The sequence below is a fragment of the Zingiber officinale genome, chromosome 6A, assembly GCF_018446385.1.
Source record: "Zingiber officinale cultivar Zhangliang chromosome 6A, Zo_v1.1, whole genome shotgun sequence".
Lineage (NCBI taxonomy): Eukaryota > Viridiplantae > Streptophyta > Magnoliopsida > Zingiberales > Zingiberaceae > Zingiber > Zingiber officinale.
Window position 1 is genome coordinate 53,035,763 of NC_055997.1, and position 21,168 is coordinate 53,056,930.

Sequence of the window (21,168 nt, forward strand, 5' to 3'; positions counted from 1 at the left end):
CAATCGATCGGGGAGGCTTTGGATCGATCCACGGATCGATCCAGAGCGCCTCTGTGCTCTGGAAAAGCGCCTGGATCGATCCACGGATCGATCCAGCGCTTATCGCGCGAAGCAGCCGCGTCCCAATCGATCCACTGATCGATTGGAACATCTGGATCGATCCACGGATCGATCCAGAGGCTCTCTGTTCGCTTAGGAGAAGCCTGGATCGATCCACTGATCGATCCAACACTTGGTTTTTGCCCAAAACCAAGTTCCAAGCCTCTCAAACCAACATCCGGTCAACCTTGACCTGTTGGTACATCATGCCTAGCATCTGGTCACTCCTTTGACCTGCTAGGACTTCCCACCAAGTGTCTGGTCAATCCCTTTGACCCACTTAGACTTTTCTATTCATGCCAAGTATCTGGTCACTCCCTTGACCTACTTGGACTTCCATCAGATTTCCTCGTGCCAAGTATCCAGTCAATCCTTTGACCTACTTGGACTTCCCAACACCAGATGTCCGATCATCCTTGATCCATCTGGATTTTCCCTTGCCTGGCTTCACTCACCAGGACTTTCACCTAGCTTCACTCACTAGGGTTTTTCATCTGCCTAGCTTCACTCACTAGGGCTTTCACCTGGCTTCACTCACCAGGACTTTCACCTAGCTTCACTCACTAGGGTTTTCCTTCTGCCTGACTTCACTCACTAGGACTTTCACCTAGCTTCACTCACTAGGGTTTTCCTTCTGCCTGGCTTCACTCACCAGGACTTTCACCTAGCTTCACTCACTAGGACTTCCCTGTCAAGTATCCGGTCAGCCTTGACCTACTTGACTCTTCTTCAATCAATTTCTTATTGTCAAACATCTAAACTCAAACCAAGACTCAGCTTGGTCACCCAGGTCAACCTTGACCTGAGGGATGTTGCACCAACACACATAATTTGTTACATACCCAGTAATCGCCTTTATAGTGCACCCAGTTACGGGGTGACGTTTGACGAAGTCAAAGTACGTAACTCCTTATGTAGGGAACCATGGTGACTTCAGGTCAAAGGACTAGTAGTCATACTAATAGCCACATGAGAAAGTATATGACACTCATATAACGATCCATGATACTTTCTCATGGCAGGTCATTCAGTATACATTTTCCAATGCATACTCATGTGTCAACTTGATATCTCCATATCCATGACTTGTGAGATCAAGTCATCGAGTTGACCTACATGCTAGTCTCGTCGCATTAACATTATCCCTGAATGTTAATACTTGACTAGAAATGATTAAGAGTAGTGTTCCCTATATCATCTCACTATCGATTCAACTAATCGATTGATATAGGTAAGAACCTTCTACTCAAGGACGCTATTATACTTAGTTATTTGGCACCAATACAAGTAAGTATAATAACCAAAAATAAATGTCTTTATTTATATACAAGAATATGATACAACGAGTCCATACAATAATTATCAAATGATTGGCTCTAGGACTCTAACTAACAATCTCCCACTAGTACTAGTACCAATCAGTGTAGGCTCTAAGGCCTAATGACCTAGTGTGACCATCATGCTTTCTCTGTGCCAAAGCCTTGGTCAAGGGATCTGCGATGTTAGCCTCTGTGGGTACTCTGCAAATCTTCACATCTCCTCTCTCGATAATCTCTCGAATGAGATGGAAGCATCGTAGTATGTGTTTGGTCCTTTGGTGTGAGCGAGGTTCCTTAGCCTGCTATTGCTCCATTGTTGTCACAATAGAGCTCTATGGGATCAACAATGCTAGGAACCACCCCAAGCTTGGTAATGAACTTACAGATCCAAACTGCCTCCTTTGCTGCTTCTGATACAGTAATATACTCGGCCTCTGTTGTAGAATCAGCTACTGTGTCTTGCTTCGAACTCTTCCAGCTCACAACACCACCATTTAAGCAAAACACGAACCTTGACTGCGATCGATAATCATCCTGGTCGGTTTGGAAGCTGGCATTACTGTAACCCTTTACAGCTAGCTCGTCATCGCCTTCATATATCAAGAAATATTCTTTAGTCCTTCTTAAGTACTTAAGAAGATTCTTGACCGCTATCCAGTGACTTTCACCTGGATCTGACTAATATCTGCTCGTCATGCTCAAAGCATACGAGACATCAGGACGAGTGCATAGCATGGCGTACATGATAGATCCTATAGCTGAGGCATAAGGGATCTGATCCATGTTGTCTCTCTCCTCTCTAGAAGAGGGACCTTGAGTCTTCGAAAGATTCACACCATGTGACATCGGCAGAAATCCCTTCTTGGAGTTCTGTATGACAAACTGTAGGAGTACCTTGTCAATGTAAGTACTCTGACTTAGGCAAAGTAATCTCATTGATCTATCTCTATAGATCTGTATGCCAAGAATATGGGATGCTTCACCTAAGTCCTTCATTGAGAAACAAGTCCCTAGCCAAGTCTTGACAGACTGCAGCAAAGGGATGTCTTTCCCAATGGGTAGTATGTCATCCACATACAATATAAGGAAGACAAATGTGTTCCCTACAACCTTCTTGTAGACACAAGATTCATCTTCATTCTTGATGAAACCAAACTATTTGATTGCATCATCGAATCGAAGATTCCAGCTCTGAGAAGCTTGCTTTAGTCCATAAATGGACCTATGCATCTTGCATACTTTGCTAGTATGCTGTGGATCTACAAAACCCTCAGGTTGTGTCATATACACATCCTCGAGCAGGTTTCCATTCAGAAACACGGTTGTGACATCCATCTGCCAGATCTCATAATCGTGGTACGCTGCAATAGCAAGCATGATCCGAATGGATTTAAACATCGCTACTAGAGAAAAAGTTTCATCATAGTCAATACCATGAATTTGCTTGAAACCTTTAGCTACCAAGCGACCCTTATAAATAAGTCCATCCATGTCAGTCTTTCTCTTAAAGACCCACTTACACCCAATGGGTTTGACCCCTTCAGGTGGATCAACCAAAGTCCATACTTGGTTAGTGTACATGAATTCCATCTCGGATCTCATGGCCTCTAGCCATTTCTCGGAATCTGGACTTATCACAGCTTCCTGATAGGAGTTAGGCTCATCCTCAATGAGCACAACATCATCATGGTCAGACAAGAGAAATGAGTAACTCTCAGGCTAACGACGTACCCTATCAGATCTGCGAAGAGGTAGGTCTACTTGAACTGGTTGTGGTTCCTCAACTCCTTGTGGAACAACATCATCCACAACACTTTGTGGTTCCAGTTCAACTTCCATCGAGGCTTTAGTGCTATGGTCCACATCTTGAACTTCTTCAAGATCGAACGTACTCCCACTAGTCTTTCTAGAAACAAAATCCCTTTATAGAAAAACCCCAGTCTTAGCCACAACTATCTTGTGTTGACTGGGAATGTAGAAGTAATATCCCTTCGTTTTCTTAGGATATCCAATGAAATAGCACTTGTCGGATTTGAGTCCCAATTTGTCCGAGATTTGACGTCGAACGTAAGTCTCACAACCCCAAATCCTCATAAAAGACACCTGGGCATCTCTCCCAGTCTATATCCTATATGGTGTATTTATTACAGCCTTAGATGGAACTCGGTTGAGAATGAAGGCTGATGTGTCTAGAGCATAGCCCCAAAGATATATAGGAAGATCTGTGTGACTCATCATAGATCGTACCATATCTAATAAGGTACGATTCCTCCTTTCGGACACACCATTCCACTGTGGTGTTCCAGGAGGAGTGAGTTGAGATAGAATCCCACACTCAGCTAGATAGTCACGAAACTCATGGCTAAGGTATTCACTACCTCGATCTGATCGAAGTATCTTAATACTTTTGCCAAGCTGGTTTTGTACTTCATTCTTGAATTCTTTGAACTTTTCAAAGGATTCTAACTTATGTGTCATCAGGTACACATAACTATATCTACTGAAGTCATCAGTAAATGTAATGAAGTACCTATAACCGCCTCTAGCAGTGACATTGAAAGGGCCACATACATCACTATGTATAAGACCTAACAAGTCAGTCGCTCTCTCACCTTGTCCACTAAAGGAAGTCTTGGTCATCTTGCCTAGAAGGCATGACTCACATGTCTCATATGATTCAAAATCAAATGAGTCCAGAAAACCATCTTTATGGAGCTGGGATAAGCGTTTGTCATTTATATGACCTAAGCGACAGTGCCAGAGATAGGTTTGGTTCATGTCATTTGACTTGAACCTCTTGGTACTAATGTTATAGATAGGGTTCTCAAGGTCTAGAATATAGAGTCCGTTTATTAGAGGTGCACTACAATAGAACATTTCATTTAAATAAACTGAACAACATTTGTTCTTTATAATAAATGAAAAACCTTTCTCGTCCAAACAAGAAACTAAAATTATGTTCTTAGTTAAAGCAGACACATAACAACATTCATCTAATTCTAATACAAGCCCAGAAGGTAGAGATAGATGATAAGTTCCTACAGCAACAGAAGCAACCCATGCTCCATTGCCTATGCATAGGTCCACCTCGTCCTTCGTCAATGCCCTGCTATTTCTCAGCACCTACACATTAGTACAAATGTGAGAAACACATCCAGTATCTAATACCCATGATGAAGAAATAAATAGATTAACTTCTATAACATAGATACCTGAAGTGGAAGTCTCACTTCTCTTCTTCTTAAGATCTTCTAGGTACACTTTGCAGTTCCTCTTCCAGTGCCCGGTCTGACCGCAGTGGAAGTAGGTAGCATCCTTGGCCACCCCTCCTTTGGGTTTCAGTGCCTTGCCTTTGCCCTTGGCTTGGGACTTTCCCTTACCTTTAGGCTTGCCCTTGCCTTTGCCCTTCTGCACCATCAAAATGGAGTTGGGCTTAACCTTCTTAAGGTTGAGCTCAGCAGTTCTTAACATGCTAAGCAGCTCAGGCAATGGCTTGTCAATTTCGTTCATGTTATAATTTAGAATGAATTGACTATAGCTATCTGGCAAGGATTGCAAGATCAGATCAATGGTCAACTCTTGGCCAAGTGGGAATCCCAACCTCTGTAGGTTTTCTATGTACCCAATCATTTTGAGTACATATGGGCCTACGGGAGTCTCATCTTGCATCTTGCACTGAAACAGTGCCTTAGAGATCTCGAATCTCTCGTGCCTCGCTTGTCCTTGATATAGTTGACGAAGATGTTCAACCATATCATAAGTACCCATCAACTCGTCTTGCTTCTGAAGCTCAGAGTTCATGGTCTCGAGCATAAGACATGACACATCTAATGCGTCATCTTGATGCTTCTTGTAAGCATCACGATCAGCTCGCGTGGCAGTGGCAGGAGGTGCCTCCGGAATGGGTTGCTCCAGAACGCACAGTTTACGTTCTTGTGTGAGAACGATTCTCATGTTCCTGTACCGGTCCAGGAAATTTGTTCCGTTGAGCTTGTCCTTCTCAAGGACGGAACGCAGGAAGAAAGAGTTCGTATTTGACGTCATGGTTATCTACAACAGAAAAATAAATAAATATCATATTCTATTAATCACTTAATTAGTCCTTTTAATTAAATGATGCTCCCACTGAATTCTATAATTCATGTGAGACAAGATCCACATCATACTACGCCTTGAGTTAACTTTGGCTAAATCGCCCAAGACTTAGTATGATCGGTATATAACTAATTACCAATTACAATCCTATGCAACTCTTGTTTATAGGATCAAGATCCGCATTTATATTAAAACTCGAGTTAGCTTTGGCTAATACGCCCAAGAGTTAATATAAACGTGATTTTGACCTATATACCAACCATTGGAAAATGTCTATAGTTAAACTCGATCCAATTGAGTTAACTAGTTACTCAATCTAATTGAGTTGTACTCACCCATGCGTTGATAGGCGGGACCAAGATTGTCCCTCCGTATCCTACCAAGATAATATGTGTTGCTCTGCTTTGGCAGATTCAACAACAACATGTGGTCGAGGTAGTGATAGGTATCATGGCATGGTAGGCATTACGAGTTGACGCGATTGAAATCTAATCTAATCGACGAGGTGTATCATATACGCGATTTAGATCTAATCTAATCGTTATGGCGCATCATGTACGCGATTTAGATCTAATCTAATCGTTAAGGCGCTAATTAATTATTATTCTAGCATGCATCACATATATACACATAAGCAATTAATTAAATATTTTGTGATTAGTCATGGCCCTACTACGATCTTCTCAAGCCAATAAGAAGATTGGATAGTCAACCTAAGGTCAACAGCTTCTCAAGCTCCTTCCTTTGACCACCTTGTGTTGCTCGCGCCCTCCTCGTAACTCCATCTCGAGTGAACCTTCAACCACCTCATTTTTGTACATTACAAAAGGTGAAACTCGAGTTACATTTGAGTCTAAATTATTTACAATAGGAATATAAAAATAGGAAAGGCACGACGCGCAGGTCGCGTATCATATACAACACGCACATCACAGAAAATGGCACGCAGGCCATAATATGAATTACAACACAAATTTTCAATCTAATTGGGTCTTTTGGGCCATGACCATCACAAAATAATACATAATTCTAAATTATGTAATTTCTATAAATTTCTATATTTTTTTTACAATTTTATGAGTAAAAATTTTCGGCGGACTCGTTTAGCGATTTTCGGACGCAATCGCGGAACGAAGCCCCTTGCGGGGTCAGGGGCAGCACCCCTACCCGCGATATAACCATCGTGAGTGTTCCTTAGCGATCCTACAGCGCCTTAGTCCGCTGTCCCAAAACGATTTGGGGTGAAACCTTGCCGTTTCGGAAATATTTTCTCGGTAGTCGAAGCCTACAAGTGTCTAAACACTTGTGCTTCGCTTCTACGAGAAAATTACCCATAAAATCTATAAAAATCACAAACTTACAGAAATTCACAGATCTGTAATTTTCATAAAAATATAAATTAAAATATGTATACGCTTCGCACGTGGCTCTGATACCACTATTGGGTTTTTCGGGCCGCAAAAATCATTTTTTGCGTTGCGGAAACCCCGAAATTCCCATGCCACGGATCCATGCGAAGTTTATAAAACAAAATTTCATATACATGTTTTCTAAGCCTAGATCTACTTTAGATCTACAAGATAAAGAGGTTACCCTTGATGCGAAGCCCTTCGCGTAATCCCGCTCGTCCAAGGTTCGTCGGATCTCGAGAGTATCAAAGTAGATACTCCTCTATGTGTATCCACACAAGCAAGAGATGGAGAAAATCACACAAAAGGTGTGCTAGCACCTTTGATGGTCACGGCAAGGAGGAAGAGAGGGAGAAGAAGATGAGAGGAGGAAGGAGATGACTTGAATGAAAAATTAATTCAAGCTTGTAACTCCACAAAAGTGGCCGGCCACCTTCAAGTGAGTGGTTATATACTCCATGAAATTTCAAGAGTCAAAAACTCTTGATCTTCCTCATGAGGTGGCACACCATGAAGTGGTCTTGATGATGTGACACATCATCATAAGCCCACTTAATGCCAACTCACCAATGAGGTGCCAAATGGTCAAGTCAAACTTGACCCTTTATCTTCCTCTCAAGTCAAGTCAAACTTGACCACTTCTCTCCCATGGTTGATCTAATCTAACCATTGGTTTAAGTCAATTTTAATTTAATGAATCTCTATTCATTGAATTAAATTAATTAAATGAGTCTAAGTCCAAATTAGACTCACTTAACACATGAACCAAATTGAGTCCAACTCAATTAGCCTAATTTGGATTACTCTTAATCCAATTTGGTTCATCACATGGACCTAATCCTTTAGGTTCATCAAATGAACCTAATCTCCATCTAATCACCCTTTGTGTGTAACCCTATAGGTTCTTATAACGTTGGCAATGCTCCTAAACCCATTTAGAAGCATAAGTAATGAGCGGTATCTAGCAACACATCATTACTACCCAAGTTATAAGAATGTTGAGATCCAACATCACCTTGTGACTACTAATTGTGACTCTTCACAATATATGACAAGTGTCCTTCTATCCTTGACATCTAGATTGATCAACATGAGGCATAGACCGTGTTATCCTCTAATCAATCTAAATCTTGAATCCCAAGTAGACTCACTCAATCAAATGAGCTCAATATCTCATATTGACTCATTTGGGCATGACTATGCACTTAGTGGTCTCACTCTATCAAGAATATCTATGTCACTCCCGTCATATAGGAGGGATAGATCTCATCTATATTACTCACATCCCTCCACATAATTTGTTACATACCCAGTAATCGCCTTTATAGTCCACCCAATTACGGGTGGCGTTTGACGAAGCCAAAGTACATAACTCCTTATGTAGGGAACCATGGTGACTTCAGGTCGAAGGACTAGTAGTCATACTAATAGCCACATGAGAAAGTATATGACACTCATATAACGATCCATAATACTTTCTCATGGCGGGTCATTCAGTATACATTCTCCAATGCATACCCATGTGTCAACTTGATATCTCCATATCCATGACTTGTGAGATCAAGTCATCGAGTTGACCTACATGCTAGTCTCGTCGCATTAACATTGTCCCTGAATGTTAATACTTGACTAGGAATGATTAAGAGTAGTGTTCCCTATATCATCTCACTATTGATTCAACTAATCGATTGATATAGGTAAGAACCTTCTACTCAAGGACGCTATTATACTTAGTTATTTGACACCAATACAAATAAGTATAATAACCAAAAACAAATGTCTTTATTTATATACAAGAATATGATACAATGAGTCCATACAACAATCATCAAATGATTGGCTCTAGGGCTCTAACTAACACAGAGTGCTTCGGAAGTGCCTCGAAGAGCATGAAAGGCACCCTCAAATGGATAGAAGCCAAAGTTCAAGTTGTTTATCACGACCGAAGTTTATGGAATTAAACTTCACGTTGGAGCACCTCCTATGAGCTTGGAGGCACCCTCAACACTCTTTAAAAGAGTAGTTCAAGCAGCATAAAACATCAACTAAATTACAAGCTTTAAATGACTCTTTGCTGCTCCGGCTTTGCTCTACTAGTGCGCTACTGCTCTGAGATATCCGACCGTTGCTGGCAGACTGACACTGACACACAAGTACGCTTATTTTCTACAGTGTTTGGTAATGATTAATATTCTTGTATTTTTCATACTTGCAAAAAGGGAAGTGTAGGATATTATACTTTCCTGTTTTCCATACTTATATTTGATCCCTCTTCCAGTAGTTCCGGAAGAAGTTTTTAGTAGATTACCCATTGATATGGTCTGAGGGATCGTGAGTCTTAGAGTAGGAGTTGTTGAAGGTTCCAAACCAAGTAACTCATTGCGTTCGCATTCGCGTTCTACTTTTCTCTACTTAACTATTTTTAATTCTTCCACTGCACTTTGATTTCAGAACATTAAAAAAATAAGTTTTTAAAAGTCACATGATTCAGCCCCCTCCCCTCTCACGTGCACATCGATCCTACAACGAATTTTAAAATGAGAAGATAGTAAATAAAATAGTTAAATAATTCAGAGTTAGAACATCAAAAATAAATTTTACTTAGACTGATTCAATCAAATAAGACAAAGGTAATAAAAACATATAATATATTTATTTAACAGTTTAAGTATGCAAGTTGATTGGTCAAACTAGAAGTATAGACAAACAGTGGTTACAAAATATAATTCTTATTTCTAAATTTTTCTTAGGTTGAAAGACCTTATAGAAAATGAATCTAAAAACTTTAAGCATAATAAAACAAATAAGGCAACACTGAAACAAATGAAAATATTACTATAGGTGTTGCAGATCAGAAATGACATGCGCGTTGCAGCTTGTTGCCACACCAAAGACAAAAGAACAAAAAGAGCACAAGCACAAGAGAATGTGTAAATGAATGCTAGAGTATTTTGCAAGATTTGCCACGAAACTCTTTATATAGGACTCCTCTAGCCGCTTAGAGTCTTCCTGGTCACCTATATTCATGCTAACATAGCTACAACTTTTATTTGTAAGATAATGTTAATGAAGTTCACTGGTCAACTAGACACCCTCTGGTCACCTGGGCAAGGGTCAAACTTATCTTAATTGTTTTTCTTAGATTGTTGATAACGCTATCTCCTGATTACCTAAAAGTTGCTTTGGTTGCCCCTATCCTCCAGTCACCTGGACCCAATATGATCTCTTGAACCCTCCAAAAATCTCCTTGTCGAGAGTTATCACTAGTCAATCGCCCACGAACTCTATCTGATTGCTTGGAATCGCCGAACATGCTTCCCAGCAGTGGTTACACGTAATGAGTAGGATACATAATATAAAGTTACTCGTACTTACATTGGGTCTAGATGTTCAACCTCCAGTTGACTCATCTAGACTGAGTTTCCAAGCGACAACTCCCAGTTGCTTCCATTTGGAATTGTTTGTCAAAGCTTCAGCTTTCAGCCTTAATCACTTAGAGTTGATTCAACTAGTCTCTAGTTAGGAATTTCTCTACTAAGCTTTAATCATTTACACTTAATTCATCACCGAGTCTCTAACTAGGAATTTGCCTATCAAGCCTTAATCACTTAGACTTGATTTACCTTAGCTTACCTTAAGATAGGAATTTGTTTCTTAGTCTCAACCAAGACTTTGCTCATACTTGACTCATAATCAGGACTTTTGATGCTTATATCCATTAGGTCTTAATCACTATATGGTTCACAACCAAGACTTTATCATTTGTCAAGTATCCTACACCTACAAACTTGATACAACTGGTTAGATCACAACTAACCTAATTTTAATTTTAGTCATATATTAAAACTTTAGGTTAAATATTATGCACCCATCACCAACAAGAAGCATTCTCAAAACGCCTCTGAATAATCTTTTAGTTTGCTAACCTTGCATATTCTCTTATTTGAAGTGACCAGAATCTACTCGATAATTCTTCATTTAGAATCTCCAGAGAAAATGGATCAACATGCCAAGTTGCTCACCTCTCGTGAGATATGGTGAATTCTCTCTCTTGATGATTCCTTGGGAGTAGTACCATTGATTTGTGGGATTGATGTTCTTGGGGAGACAACATCCTTCCTGGACTACCATTGGAGGAGGAGTCGGGGCAACCAAAGAATTCTTGAATAGCAGATATTATGAACTGACTTAAATTGTCTATCACAAGGGTGGGCATTCCCCTCATCTCAAATTTTTCCACAGATGACATCAAAATATTCCGGTATGAGAAAGAGGGATGATCAACTCCCCTCTAGATCACTTTTGGTCAATTGCTGCTGGATCTACACCTTTAACCAGTCAATTGTAAAGGAGTTAGTCTTAAGTGGATTCTGTCTTCCTTGGGTCGATGTCGGGCGGATCAGATCCTAAGGAGTCAGCTTTCTTCATCTTGGTTGAAAAAGACCAATAAGAGATCAGAAGGGAGGCTAAGACATATCTTGGCTTAGTCCCTCCAATATTCAAGTCAGAATCGGATAATAGAATGAATAATAAGATAGAGAATAATAGAAATAGAATGGTTTTTGAGCCAAGTTGTGCATACCTTTTGTTACCAGAGTTGTTACCTTATATAGTAGAAGAAGAAGAAGAAGAAAACACTCAGGGATTGATCCCTTCTTGATAAGTATTGTTCAATCCAGCACAAGAATTCCAGGAGGCTATATATCCGATGTTTATAAATGTTGTGGTTTTCCTTTATTTGCCACTTATGCCTATTTTCCTAAGTTTATAATTGATACTCATTCTTGCTAACGAGCCGAACTCGAGCCTGATTTAGAGCTCGAAAATATTATCGAGCTAAGCTCGAGCTTAACAAGATTTGATTTGTAAACTCATGAATATGTTCATTTAGAGGCTCGCGAACGTATTCGTTAAGAGTCTCGTTTAACTTTTATATATATATATATATATATATATATATATATATATATATATATATATATATATATATATATATAAATAATATATTATTAATAATTATAACTAATTATCTTGAAGGAGCTCAAACTAAGCTTATTTAATTTTTAAACAATTTTTTTTTCAAGTCAAATTCAAACTATTTAATTTATTATGAGTTCAACTCGAGTTTAAGAATTAAAGTTCGAATCAAACTCAAACTGAATTCGAGTTTAAAGATAATGAATCAAATCTGAATTTAAATTTTTTATCATTTAGCTCAACTCGACTCATTTTCAGTCCTATCATAAGGATGAAGTGATTGAAATCTATGTTGACAATGCTAGGTCATGTCATACAATGTCTATATTGAAAAAAAAAAAAAAAAAAAAACTACGTGGAAGCCTATATTGACCGAGTTAAATAGGTAGACCGAACCACTCGACCAAACACCCAATTACATATGTTTAGACGGTTAGAGTATCTTTTATAATAAATTAAATTGTTTATGGAAAAACCCTATAACACCTGAGTTGCAGCGAGAGAGCAACCGCAGTTGTCTAATCTCCATGGCCACTTCTCAGCTCTTCTTCCGCCTACGCTACCGCCGCTGTCCTTCTCTCCTCCCCCCTACGACGCCTCGTACCATCGCACCTTTCTTCCGATCAAACTCCACTTCCTCCAACTCCGAGGCGCAGGCTCCCGATCCCCCTCGCCGCCGCCGCTTACCTCCGCCCCGGCCGCACAAATTTTCAGAACCCTCGGATTTTGTCGGTAGTTGGAATCCGACCGACGATCCTCGCGAGGCAAAAATTAGGCTTGGGCGATTGCATCGGGATTACCAGAAGCATATGAAGCAGATCCGTGCCGAGTACGCGTACGAGATGGAGCTGCTGGGGATCGAGAAGCAGAAAAAGGATGAAGCCCGCCGCGACGCGCTTCGCCTTGCCAACGAGGAACGGAACAAGGTAAAGGCTGCGGCCGCCGAGATCCGCGCTGCAGAGAGCAAGGCCTTCCAGGAGGAGCTCCGCCAAACCCTCGTATGCTTCTTTCTTTCTCTTCATTTGTCATTCTTCGTTCTGATAGTCTTATGATATCTATTCTGTTAATTTTCACTGAGTTTCTTCGTGAATTCCGAGTTGCTAATATATACATGAACTACATTTTGAATTTTATACGATAGTTTAAGAACAACCGGTTTCTTATTTCTAATTTGCTAATCTTTGCGTGTCTTGAGGGCAAATATAGAAAACCTTATAGTACCCAATTGCGATAGGTGGGTGATTTTTTAGTTATGGTCTTATGAGAAACTCCGGCTATTTCTGAGTGACCATTGAATGATTGAGCACAATTACTTTGTCATGTGTTATTTCAGAAGTACACTGATCAATTTCATGTTGGTTCTGCTCAGTGAAACTTTGGCACCACTTAATCAACTCTCTTTCCTTCTGGTTAAGCAACACATCATTGATTTCAGTAAGGTATTGCAGCCTTATATGCTGCTTATCATATCGATCAACAAATCCAGACAAGAAGTTCATTTTGACCCACACTACTAGAGAAAGGTGTGATTTCAAAATGGGTGTTCCAAGGGAAAGAATGGCTGGTGATGGGTGACAATCAAACCACAATAAGTTCTTATTCTACTCGAGTACAATGGTCTCACTTCTATCCATGCAATTGGGATATGCCAATTTTCAATGGAATGGATGCTTCATCCACTCAACATAGAAGGTTGGAATATTCATACAACATTCAATGTGATTGGAATACCTTCTTATTATCCATAATAATACTACCCGCATTAGAAAATTTTGTTTCCTATGGTCATAAAGGTTAGATTTCTACTATACCGCAACACTTTCAACTTATCAATTAGTGGTCAGACACATCAATTTCCATCTTCAAAATATTAAAATTTGGACCAACAACATTATGAAGATAAAATAATCTTTTATACACATGTTGAAGGGGAGAGGGGAAACCATTTGTATATAACCCCAGTCTTTTATTTAGTTCATCGAAGATAAATTCTGGACGATGTCATGAGTAGGGTGTGCCATGACACGTAAATCTCATCTCTATGCATGCCATGTTATGTGCCTAGTAGTCTTCTCCAACATAAACAACCATTGCAGTTTGGTGTTATAAGGAAATAATGCAACGCCTTCTGCTACACATGTTTTTATATTGCGATATTTATGTTTGTGTATTGTAATGGGTCTTCTCAAACCTTGCAATTGCATGGATCATCATTTTTTACTATAATACAACATTAAGTTGTTCAAGCACATATCAATCTTGACATATTGGAGGCATACACTTTTGAACATGTCTCTGCGCCATCTAAAATTTAGCTTCATGTCATTTGAATTTGGCAAGATATCCTTGAACAATTGTAATTTTTTTATCGAAATACTGTGTAGCCATGTTGTATTCTCTAACTTAGTATCCATTTCTCATGAGGTGAATGAAAGCTTGAGTGATGTGTCTGGTTTTTTCAAAAGCTCATAAGGTAAATGTTGATTCATTTGGTTCTTCATGTCTCTGCGCCATCTAAAATTTAGCTTCATGCCATTCGGATTTGGCAAGATATCCTTGAACAATTGTAATTTTTTATCGAAATATTGTGTAGTCATGTTGTATTCTCTAACTTAGTATCCACTTCTCATGTGGTGAATGAAAGCTTGAGTGGATATATCCCTCACAATGATGTGTCTGAATCTTTCAAAAGCTCATAAGGTAAATGTTGATTCATCTGGTTCTTCATGTGATCCATGATCGTTCACGACCTTCACATTTTCACATTGATACTAAATTTGAGGGAATACTTAGTACATCATAGTTCTATAACCATCTAACTCTATGGAATATCATATGATGGGTGTATAATTACTGGGTCATTGTGAGAGGTTCAATTAGTATACCTAGATATGAAACCTTACTTGTGTAGGTGAAAATAAATAATGTTTTTCTCCTAAAATTTGCAATTTGTGCACTATAAAAAGGACACTTAAATTTATCATAGGCAGATAGTAGAAATATTTGAATCCCGATGATCAAATTGGGATTCAACTACCCATTATAAATGCATCTACAAGGCATTCAATTTTGATCTCTCATTTGATACGAAGTTCATGAACAAATACAAAGTCAATTAGACATATAGAAATTTAGGTTATGCATATATGCCTAGTTGAAACTAACAGAAGGCATGGTTAGGTAAGAGTTCTTATTCCATTGAGGCATCATGAATTTTCATCATGTTATGTGTCTAATTCTTAGTAATCAAAATTAAAATTTTTGGTAATACTTCCTAGCTCCAAGTACACATATCTCGTCTAGTCACATTCTTTGAACATATTAGAAGATTGTTAAAATCCTTAATATCATTACACTAGCAATATTAGGTACACTATTACAGAAAAAGATTTAGACATGATACGGCTAGGATACGACAATTATTAAAATATTTAATATTTTTTATTTTTGATGCTAAACTAGAATCTTGGTGGGAAATACTAAAAGGGAAAGGTTTTAGGCTTAGTAGAATAAAGACTGAATATATAGAATTTAAATTTAGCAATATTAGGCATAATGAGATAATTGTTAAAATATGAGATAACAAGTTGCGTAGAATCGAGAGCTTTAGATATTTAGGATCATTTTTACAAAATGATGGAGGGATTGAGAGAAATGTCTTACATAGAATATAAGTAGGATGGTTGAAATGGAGGAGAGCGTCGAATGTTTTATGTAACTGTAAAGTACCTCTAAAACTTAGAAGGAAAAATTCTACAAAACTACATTTAGACCTGCTATATTATATGAAGCTGAATGTTGGGCTATGACTCGAACACATGAGTAGAAGATGAGAGTTGCAGAGATGAGGGTGTTAGGGTGGATGTATGAACATACGAGAATGGATAGAATAAGAAATTAGAGGATTAGAGAGAAAGTCGGAGTTGCATATATTAAAGGAAAACTCCAAGACACATGTTTAAGATGGTACAAGCATGCACTTAGACGACCAATAAATGCTCTACTTAGGCGATATGAAAAAATAAACACGCATATCAAACGAGGAAGAGGAAGACTAAAAAGAATTGATTAGCAACAATAAAATAAGATAAAATTTATTTAAGTATAGATGATGATATAGTAGAAGATAGAGCTTAATGGTGTAAAAGGATCCATGTAGCCAACCACACCTAGTGGGATAAGGTTTGGTTGATGCTATTGTTGTTGTTGATCCACACAAAAAATAAAATTTAGAAACCCTATGAATAAACAACAAATTCACAGAAAAGCATCAACACTAATTTATAAGTTTTTATTATTTAAAAATCCAACCCCATCTCTTTCTGTTGACATAGGGCTAGGGCTAATTGGCTATTAAGCCCAATTAGTTTTTAGCTATTTCTTAATTAGTCTCCCAAATTTCAATTTCTTTTGATTTGACCTCTTAAACTTTTAATTTTTTTACAATTCCACCCAAATGTATCAGAAAAACTTGTCCCTCCCGTGTCTAAGGCATATCCCTCCCATGTCCAAGGTGTATTCGACTGGTCAAACCTATAGAAAGTCAACGATATTGATTTTGCCGTATCAGACATGCATATCAGCATATCGTATCCATATCTGTATTGGATACTTAAAAAAAAAAATCAAAGTATCGGTGTTACATAGATGACAATCAATAGAAGAACCCATCAAGATTCAATTGAACTAGTTGTAATCCATATGAGTCAATCACAAGCTAATTTGAATGGTGCAGACAAGTCAAGTGATAGGGCAAATACCAGAAAACAACAAGTAGCTATAAAAGGATGAAGATTTGATGATTTGACATCATGTTTTTGAAGATCTTAAGAGTATTGTTGCATTGCTGACTCATCTTTGAGCAATTCTAAAGCAAGAGAATTCAAGCAAAAGAGAAGGGTTCATTAGTAGTTCATTTTTTGTATTGTATTTGCTTTTTCTTGTATTCTCCTTTTTGTATTTGTTGTAAGAAACAAGTGTTGTAAGAGGGTTCTCAATCTTTAAAAGGTGTCTGAGTATGAATTGTCATGTGTGTTTGCAATTTGTAGAAGAACATGGAATGGAAAGTGAGCGCCTACTCATCCCTTCCATCTAGCTGCTTCTCATGATCTAATATGTGGCGGCGTGCAATGTTAGGTATAGGAGGAAGTGGCGGGTGGATTGTCCATTAATGATGGCAAGGGGAGGGAGGTGCACGACCAATGGTAGATAGGAAGGGAGGCTACAACATGGGGAGGAGAGGTTGTCATCAACCGAAGATAAGTGGTCAATAGTGGGGTGTGTGGTCAACAATAATGTGAATGGTTGAGCAAAGGTGAGGCAACATAAAGGATTAGGCATAGGGGATGCAACGTTAAGGAGAAAGAAGTAGAAGTGATTTGATTAAGCTAAGGTATTATTTTATGAGGTCTTATTGCAATTGCAATAGCGTTATGAATACATAATTATTCCTAAAATTGATATTTCTACAATACTTATCAATAGCATGTCAATCGCAAACACTTGTTGGCTTTTGCTTTTGCGATAGATTTTTATTGTCATAATTGTATGTCAGAGATGACACATAACCTAATATTTTGTAGTGTAATATCATGGAACATATTCAATTTAAGTTGCACGGCTTTGGTAGTTTGATTTGCTTTTATTATATGATCCAATAAAGGATTCATTAAAGGTATTGTCTCATTTTAATATATTTTCGATTGCCGAATTCAAATGTAAATATTATTTTAAACAACAATTCAAACATCAATTTGCATCTTTTTTCATATGCAATAGCTTTTTACTACATTACATTTCTCAAATGTATTTCCTTCTTGTAATTGAATTTGATATCTTGTCATGGGAAACCTTGTAATTTGTTCATGTAACAACAAGAATCACAGCCAAGCTTTCTCCCACTAAGTGGGTTAGCTATATGGATTCTCCTATGTCATCGGGTTCTATCCCTATCTTATTATCATTTATATTTAAATAAATTTTATCTTATTTTATTGTTACTAACCAAGTCTTCTTAGGTCTTTCTCTTCCTTTTCCTTGTTTAACGTATGTATTTGTATAGTTTAACATCACCACACTGGAGTAATTATTAGTTGTTTAAGTATATATCTGCACCATCTTAAATACATTTTTCAGAGTTTTTTCTCAATCATTCTCGTATGTTCGCATATCCACCTTAACATCCTCATCTCTATGACTCATATTTTACTCGTGTACTCTGAGTCATAGCCTAATATTCAACTTTATATAATATAGCAAGTGTAATCGTTGTTTAATAAAATTTCCTTTTAAATTTTAAATGTACTTTACGATCAGAGAAATTATCTTGCTTGTATCCTATATACGACATGCCTCTCAACCCCTCTATTATTTTGCATAAATAATCCTAAATACTTAGAGATTTTACAGTTAATTTGTCATCTCTTATCTTAGTAATTGTCTTGTTACATCTAATATTGCTAAATTTAAATTTTATATATTCTATCTTTATTCTAGTAAGCTTGAAATTTTTTATTTCTAGTATTTTTCATCAGGATTTTAGCTTAATATTTACTCATATACGTGCCTTATTTGCCAACATAATATCATCTACAAACATAGACCATGGTAACATGTTTTGGATGTGTCTAATAAACGCTTTGGTTAATTTGGCTAGAGTCTTCATTCTTGTTAATACAACCTCATATATATTCTTATTTATTTCAACATGCACTATGCGAACACTTTTCTTTTCTAGAATTTTTCATATAATTTTCCATAGGAATTTATCATAAGATTTTTCTAGGTCAATGAATACCATGTATGAGTCTTTTTTTTCATATACTTTTTAATTAGTTATTTAAGAAGATGAATAACTTCTATTATCGATCTTCCAAGCATAAATTCAAATTGATTTTCGGTCACCATCGCCCCTTGTCTTAGTATTTTTTCTATTATTTTTTCTAAAAGTTTTATGACATGACTCATTAGCTTAATGCCCCTATAATTCACATAATTTTCTGTCTCTTTTGTTTATATATCGGACAGAGTGTTTACCCTCTGCTAATGAAATATTTCTTTTGTTTCAACATCAAGTTTAATCATTTCGTAAGTCATTCAATATCCTGTTTCTCTAGACACTTTTATACTTCTATCATAATATCATCTTGTCTAACTATTTTTTTTTTTATTTTGCTTCACATGTAAAGTCTATTATATTTCTGAAGATTAAATTTTACGATAGAAATTTATATTTTTATATTCTTCTAACTTACTTCAATTGCCTCTTGAAAATATCTTTTCTATCGCTTTTTTATTTTTTTCATCATTTACTAGTATCCGCATTTATCTTTAATGCATCTTATTTGGGTAAGGTCGTTTATCTCCATCTCTCACTTTAGTTATTTTATAGATGTCTCTTTCCTTGTCTTTTATATTTGACTTGTAGCTTTCGATATAAATGTTTGAAAGTTTTATTTTTGCCTTTACTCATTGTTTTTTTGACCTCTTTCTTAGCTACTATAGTTTTTAAAGTTTTCTTCGTTCTTGCAAACCTATAATAAGTTATAGGCAGTTTGTTTATTTTTACTTTCTCGTGTACTTTCTCGATCAACCACCAAGATTCTTATTTGGTGGTCATGTTATTTTGTCTCACTAAGTATACTCTTGGCCATCATTTTCAAATTTTATCATCTTATACCATGTCGTATTTGAGTTGTCATATATTTCTCCTAATATTTGTACTTCTAATTTCTCCTTAACTATACTTAGTTTCTCATCCTTTAACTTTCATCACTTGATTTTAGAAGTTGTGCACGTTTTTCTTCAATTAATACTATGTTAAGACGTATATATAATGTTGCTATCCTATACTAGACAGTAGAGTTTTCGCTAGTGATTATCTTATAATTTTACAAATTTTTCAATCTTTATTTCCTGACCATAAGAAAAGCAATTGCGACTTATTGTTTTTGCAATCTTGTAGTACATGTCGCCATATATTCTTTAATCTCTTAGTTTCACACTAAAATTATAACAATCATGGGCTTTCAGTGGAAGAAAGATAAATGGACTAAATAATGTAAATGACACTGTGCCTATCCACACTGTGCCAATAAGAGATATTTGTGTGCAGAAGCACTTTGAGATTCTCACCTTCAAGCATTCTCGTAGTCACAACGTGGTTATTTGTGACCCAAGTAGAAGGCTTTTCTATAAAACATGTTATCTGTCATTTTATATTAAGACTGGAAAATTTGAGGGTCTAGCTTATTGACTTTTGAGAATATACTGCTCACCGTGATATCTTTTTGCTTGTCTTGCCTAGGGTTGCTTACTTTCTTTCAGACGACTTTATGTATTATGTAAAATCGTATAGAATCTACCGATGTTTTTTGTGATACGTTTGCATTGTAACTTGATGTTTCTCGTGTTCAATGATCTCAGTTGAAGGAAAGACAACAGAAGCTGGAAAGTTGGAGGGGAAAAGAGAAATTATTGACAGAAAAGAGAGCTGACAAGAATGAGCTTCTTCGTCGTCAGAGTTCAGAATGGGTTTCAGAGGATAAGTTGGAGGACAGGATAATGGCAGCAATTATAGGTACCACAATCCTTTAATTCATTGTGTTCTTTGTTTGTGTCAGGTTTGCTCTTTTTTCAAAGTCGTAGATTGTCCTGTCATTCGGAATCCTTCAGTTCAATAATGTAAACTGATAATCAACTAATAGTCTGAAGTTGCTTTCTTCAGTAGTTGTTTTTCATTTGTCTTTCAACTTAATCAATATGGCTTTTAGGAGATGGAACCGTAAGGTTTTCCAGCACTTTTTCCGTAGCTATTTAAGCGATTGCAATTTCTATCATGGTCTGTGTAGTTCTAATTATTTGCTTTCCTTTTTTTGTGATATTGGGACTGTTAATTATATTCTTCTACTCTTTTGATGGTGAAGTGGAGAGTAAACATTTTAGGATTTGTCAGCATTTTAATTTCAGGCAAAATTGGGATGATGCACAATGAAGAGTGTGATGATTTATTATATTTCTGTTAAGTAATAAATTGTGACGAGTTAATTTTTCCATTAACATATTATTCTTCTATTTTTGGGGGTCATTAGAATATAATTATCTGTATATAGTGGAGAGGTTTTTGTTTTTTTTTTTTTTCATTTTAGGTAAAGGTGGCAATCATGTCATGTGGACGGGTTGAGTAGAGTGAGTGTGGTTCAGCTTGTTTGCTAGGTAGGGCATTGCTCGAATGTGGGTCATGCTAAGCATAATACAGGCTTCGACAACTT

At 37.1% G+C, this 21,168-nt stretch overlaps 1 protein-coding gene across 1 annotated transcript; it reads left to right on the plus strand.

Moving 5' to 3' along the window:
• Positions 1–12,358: 12,358 nt before the first annotated feature.
• LOC121996364 lies at positions 12,359–20,637 on the plus strand. The gene is made up of 2 exons (XM_042550315.1): positions 12,359–12,897; positions 20,324–20,637. Exons 1-2 carry the CDS (start codon positions 12,427–12,429, stop codon positions 20,492–20,494), a joined length of 642 nt encoding a protein of 213 aa, XP_042406249.1. The 5' UTR covers positions 12,359–12,426; the 3' UTR covers positions 20,495–20,637.
• The last annotated feature ends 531 nt before the right edge of the window (positions 20,638–21,168 follow it).